At 34.4% G+C, this 6,034-nt stretch overlaps 1 protein-coding gene across 2 annotated transcripts; it reads left to right on the forward strand.

The window, feature by feature from the left end:
- Positions 1–2,914: 2,914 nt before the first annotated feature.
- LOC133706615 (autophagy-related protein 8f) lies at positions 2,915–4,872 on the forward strand. Of its 2 annotated transcripts, none has more exons than XM_062132149.1 (6): positions 2,915–3,071; positions 3,498–3,539; positions 3,664–3,719; positions 4,019–4,071; positions 4,326–4,444; positions 4,543–4,872. In XM_062132149.1, the coding sequence occupies exons 2-6, from the start codon at positions 3,503–3,505 to the stop codon at positions 4,644–4,646; spliced, it is 369 nt and encodes a 122-aa protein (XP_061988133.1). In that variant the 5' UTR covers positions 2,915–3,071; positions 3,498–3,502; the 3' UTR covers positions 4,647–4,872. The 2 variants fall into 2 exon arrangements, with proteins under 2 accessions (XP_061988133.1, XP_061988134.1); XM_062132150.1 differs by having other exon boundaries at positions 2,916–3,071; positions 3,501–3,539.
- Positions 4,873–6,034: the final 1,162 nt, after the last annotated feature.

A 6,034-nucleotide genomic window follows, 5' to 3' on the forward strand; every position in this document is an offset into this window, starting at 1 on the left:
CAGACTTAACGTCCAAATTAGATGGAATGGACACGGTTGAGGAGAATTGACAAGCTTGGGGGGTAAACTGATTAAATTGAAAGGACAAGGACTAACATGAAATTACCCCCAAACCTCAGGGGAGTAAACTGAATTTAATCATAACTTCTAAGTTCTAACTCTAGTTTTGGCTTGTTGTCCAAGAAAAAGCAATAGTTTTGGCTCAGGGCTTGAATTGGTCTACAATAACAAATTGGCCCAATGAAGTCTTGAACAAGGTGTGTAGAATATGATGTCCCCAGAGTCAAGCAATGACCTAAAGCTCTATATCATTATCAACCATTTCTTTTGGTCTGAGTATGACCAATATAATCAAATCTCCTAAGATGCACAAAACAAGTTGAAGTTGGGCCAGTTAAGAGAAAGTTGAATATGGGCCGAAGTTAAATAGGTTGCAAAAGATACCCTATATTACGTAGTTGAGTAGGTATTCAGTACGACCACCGTATCAGGCACCAATCAGAAGGTGGGTGTCCGACATTTTCAAAACTTGGTAGGACAATAACAAGGGCATTATGAGGTAGAATTTGAGCCGATCGATTAATTCTAATAGGTGAAAACACTATATCACACGACATGCACGACAATCCTACTTAAGACTTTCTCTCATAAGCTAAATTATAATTTTAATACTACTTCTCAGCTCATTTTTTGTGTGCAGATCTTTCTTTTGTACTCAAGCTGTTTGAAATTGCATTGATATAAGCCTCAGGCCAAATGATATAGATGATATTGTATATATCTTAGTTTTTTTTTTTTTTTTTGGGAATATTGTATATATCTTAGTTTAGAATTAAGACAATTGACTAATACTGCTCATATGTCGGCCATTATGGAAGGCAAGGGACAATTAGGATTTCACTTGCTTGAAATTCCATCATGCAATAGTAATGTTGGCTGCTGCCATTGAATCTTCTGATTATCATCTTCGATCAATGCCCCTCCAAATCCTTTTCATGACTGAACATGCATGGTTTCACTTATTAACAATTCTTCAACGACTTCTCATTCCATTATAAGAGATTTCCAAGGTTCTTTTCCACTAGGGGACCTTTTTTTAGGTTCATTTTATTTTTGGCCTATAAATTACGGTACAACATCATTCTACTTACTGAAAATATTTGGCCCTACATGAAGCTCTGTAACCTCTGTTGCAAGGTGTTTACGATGATTTTAGAAAATTTAAGTAGAAGTGACTTTGAGTTCCTTATAAAGTATTTAAATGCCTTATTTTTTAGGGGAGTGAAATCCACACTCTCTATTTTACAATTCACACTTCATGTTTCATATTTTAATATCTTAACATCACATGTTTACAATTCACACTATAGAATGACAGAACTTAAGATACTAAAAAAAGAAACATGAAGTGTGAATTGTAAAATAGAGTGTAGATTTTACTCCTCATTTTTTATCTTATGGAAACTCGGTCGAATTGTCCGAGATAATGAATAATTAGCTGTTTCGTTTAGTTTATTGCTCACTATGAGGATAATAAGAATAATAATTAGAATATCATTCAAGACATTGAATGGTTAGCTGTTTCATTTATCTTTTGGAGTCCAATTTACCCTCCCTAATCCTACCTATTTTTGTTACTAGTTCTTTATTGGATAGCCTCAATATTGGAATACCTAGTGGTGCTAGACTGTCTCTAGAAAACTCGACCAAATGTCACCGTAACATTGAGAGAATTAGTATGCTTCTTCATAGAGGGATTACAGGCGAAGCCCAACGACTGTTTACTGAAAATGCAAGTCTTTGTTGCATGATCAAGTCTCGGGGTGTTGATACATGTCCAATGCCGAAGGTCAAGGAAGTTGATGACCTAATTCATTCGGTAGTTGGAGATCGAATTCTCGATAAATGAGTGTAGATTATTACCGCATTGTAAGAGATAATTTGGTTTAGTACTTTACGTTCTTTTTTTATCGGATTTAGGATTTTATGTTCTTTTTGCAACTCCAACAGATTTCCTATATTTTGATTTTTCTCTATTTTAGGGAAAAATAAGTCTTTTTTGCTCCAACTTTTAGGAAAAGTGAGGAAAAAGAAAACCAAATTCTCTATATTTACAGCAAACTCTAAAATTTTAAGGAAGAATATGGAGATTTTAGAGATTGTTGTAAAATAAGGAATCTGTTGGAGTTGGAGAAGAAAAAGAAGCTAAAATTTTGACTTTTGCTTCCCTATAATACATAAATTATAAGGAAGTTGTTGGATATATTTTATTTTATCATTTTCTTTTAACTAAAAACAGTAAAAATACGATAGCTCAATTACGTGTCTAACATGTGATCAATATTAACGGATCATTAATAAAAGATTGAAGGAAATGATACGAAATATTGAATCCAGATGTCACATGGATTGTTTTCAATAGTTGGATATCACTGCGTAAAAACGTTGAAGCACTTATGGTAAATTTAACCCTAGACAAAATGAACTAGGTTTATTCTACGATTCAACTGGGTGAGAACTGAGAACTGAGAACTGAGAACTGAGAACTGAGAAGAACTCGGCAAGTCGGCATATTCTCATTTTATAATATGATCCTAGACATCGCGCTACATTAACAATCGTACAACCCATCACATACCAGATCACGACCGTCAAACTTAACAAGAGTGTCCACCAAGAATAATCAACGGCCTACATCAAAGAAAGGTGGAACCCGCCGGCAAGGATGTTCCAGAAACCAATCATAGTTTGGCAATGAATACCTTCTCTTTTTAGACCCTGTTACAGTGGGACCCATTGGGCTCAATCATACATGTTGCCACGTATGACCAATAAACCAGAGACGGATAAAACTAAAAAAAAAAAACAATTTTGTTTTGTTTTTAATAATTGGATAAATACGACAAGATTTTATATATAAGTAGGAAAAAAAGCAAGCAAAGCCTCCCACTCTGTATTTTATCATCGTCAACTAACCCAACACGGGATTTCGCTGACTTTCTCGTCACAAGGCTCTCTTCTTGTTTCTCATCTTCTTCTGGGTTTGTCTTCAGACTTCCATTTTCATCTGGGTAATTTTCCTTTTTCTCTCTTTTGTTTCCTGTAAAAGTTTGTGTCTTGTATCGTCGATTTAATCTGTTACTGATGCTTGTTGGACCCAGTTGTTTGTTTAGGTCAAAATTTTAGCTTCTGATGATCTTGTTTTTTTCAAAGTCTTGGAGGATCAAATTTTGATTGGATGCTTCAATTTAACATGTATTTTTTTTTTTTTTTAATTTATGTTTCATTTTTTGGGTTTGACTTTGTTGTTTTTCTGGATGATTGCATATATGATTTTTTTTTTTTTTAATTTTTGTTGATTATAACTCATGTGAGCATGGTCTTGATTATTAGGAGAGAATTCAACAGATAAAGAACATTTCTTTGAACTGTTTCATGTGGAATCGGATCGGTTTAGGTTCTTATTTATTGTTGCTTATGTTGGATGTTGATTTCAGCAGGAATGGCAAAGAGTTACTTCAAGCAAGAACATGATCTTGGTGAGTCCCGGTATTTTATATCTCCAAGAGTAGCTTTTATTGCTTTGTAGATATCATGTTTATGTGCAAGAAAAGACTTTGATTGAGTGAAGTTATGAACATATACGGTTGGGTTTGTTTTCAGAGAAGAGGAGGGCTGAGGCTGCTAGGATTAGGGAGAAATACCCTGATAGGATTCCGGTAAGAATCTGAATTTGAAACTCAGTTATCCATTTTCAATTACTATTGAAAATGTAATTGCGTGGTATAGAATTTGTTATGTTGTAGTGGGTTTTGAACTTTGGATGTTTCTGCACCATATCATAATCCTGCACTTTACCTGCTTGTAAATGATCATCATCAGTTTTAATGAGATTATATCAAGAAGATTGCAGATGAAAGGGCTTTTATTTGATCATATAAGAAAGTAAAATGCATCTTAAAACTAACAGGATATATCATTTTGGCTTTCTGGTCTAATATCTTGCTTATGATTTAAGGTGATTGTGGAGAAGGCAGAAAGAAGTGATATCCCAAACATTGATAAGAAAAAGTAAGCTTTACTTCGTAACTTGATGGTGCTTTTGCTGCATTTCCTGGTTTAGTTTTGCTGCTTGTTTATGCATATTTTGATCTTCTATTTAGTCAATACTAACAAACTTGACATCTTTCCGGTTTTGGAAAAAATGTTGTCTCTTCATTCATATATTCTTGCAAAGGCTAAAGTAGGGTATTTTTATTTGTGGGATGATGGTCTTTTTCATTTTTCTTTCGTTAACTATGAGCTGATCATAAAATTACATACAGGTACCTTGTTCCGGCTGATCTAACTGTAGGACAATTTGTTTATGTCATCCGCAAAAGGATTAAATTAAGTGCAGAGAAGGCAATCTTTATATTCGTGGACAATGTTCTTCCACCAACGGGTAAATTCGTGTGATATTTTCATTTAGAGGAGGGTGCTATCTTGCTTGGACCTTTTGATTGATTATGCTCCATCATTAACTGTTCTTTATGTTTGCAGGGGCAATTATGTCTGCCATATATGAAGAGAAGAAGGATGAGGATGGGTTTCTCTATGTCACTTACAGCGGTGAGAACACATTCGGTTTCCAGATCCCAAGTTAGCCCTTGATTATTTGGATACCAACAACCCATCTTTCTTCCAGTGCCGTCTCCATCGCCTGTTCTGATGCTTCAGTTATTAACTCGTTATGCCTACTTCATAAACACCTGTTTATTAAATGGTGAAAAATTGTATAGTTGCATACTGTAAATAATTTCTAAGTTCTCGGTTTAACTCTTGCTTGTTTGCTATTCGTAATTATCAATGAAGATCTCTGTTTTAGTTCCAGTTTTGGATGGATCATGGTTATGTGTGGGTTTGATTTTCTCCAAAGTTTTAAAGCACATAAGACGGTACATGTGAATTGGACAAAAACTTATTTGTTGCTGCATCCTGACTTGTCAAAATGTATATTCAATGGGTTTTATGAATAATGACTGTTATTGCTGTTGTAGACCGCAATAGCTGCTTATTCTGGGTTCCTTGTCCCGCACTCACTGCCTTTATTGTGCTTGCCGGCCTAGTTTGCTTGCTAGTGTAGCACTATAGTTTATTCTTAGGCTGAACCCAGGAAAAAGAAAAAAAAGAAGAGAATTTCTGAAAGAATGTATGATGGGCCGGATTGAATTTTCTTGGTTTCATTATCCATGGAAGACTTAAGACAAAAAAAAAAGGACATTTCATCCATGGAAAGACTAAAATACATCCCAAAAACCACATACGCAATCAAATTCATTATTTTGTTTTGCTTGTCATTTGCAGGTCATCTATTTTAAGTTAAGAGCAGCTCATTTGTATGAATGCAATTTGTACTTTTTGTGGTTAATTTCTTTGATTAAAGTTGAGGTTTTATAAGTTCCGTTACGTAACTTCTTCCCCCTCAGCTGCTCAGCATTGGTCTAGCATCAAATTTTTTTTACTACACCAGCTAAGATTTAGACTAGCGGTAAAGTAGCTAAGATTTAGACTAGCGGTAAAGTATTTCTCTTCAACATAGTGTTGATAGACATCTTGAGTCCTTCCCTACGTTGGCAAATCCAATTGCTGTATTAAAATCAAGTAGTAGAGTATAAATTATTAAGAGTGGTTTATCCCCAACTGTCCATTTCAAATAAGTCACATCTGCTTCGTCGAATTGAACCGTTTAAATGTTAAAATCAACTCCAATGATTATTAAATATTCCTCGTAGGATAAAATTTTCAGTTGAATTCTTATTAAAGAAAGAGTTAAAATTAGAACTTGACTTTCAAGGTAGGGGAAGTCTAAGGTAAGTTGATGTTTGTCATACATCAATTTTTTAATAAATATATATTAAATTAAATTAGTTGGTGAAACCTGTTATACAGGTCAACATGTTATTAATTTGACATGACAATAAATGGGTTAGTAGTTTTTTTTGGGGGTGTTTTGGATTGTGGGTAGGGCTGTAAATAGGCTCGATACAGCTCG

The sequence above is a fragment of the Rosa rugosa genome, chromosome 4 (assembly GCF_958449725.1).
Source record: "Rosa rugosa chromosome 4, drRosRugo1.1, whole genome shotgun sequence".
NCBI lineage: Eukaryota > Viridiplantae > Streptophyta > Magnoliopsida > Rosales > Rosaceae > Rosa > Rosa rugosa.

Excerpts from the sequence above, each read along its gene's own strand:
- LOC133706615 (XM_062132149.1), top strand. The coding sequence starts at position 3,503 with ATGGCAAAGAGTTACTTCAAGCAAGAACATGATCTTG. Across the intron at positions 4,072-4,325 it reads CCAAACATTGATAAGAAAAA|GTACCTTGTTCCGGCTGATC; the intron begins GTAAGCTTTACT and ends AATTACATACAG. Across the intron at positions 4,445-4,542 it reads CAATGTTCTTCCACCAACGG|GGGCAATTATGTCTGCCATA; the intron begins GTAAATTCGTGT and ends TTATGTTTGCAG.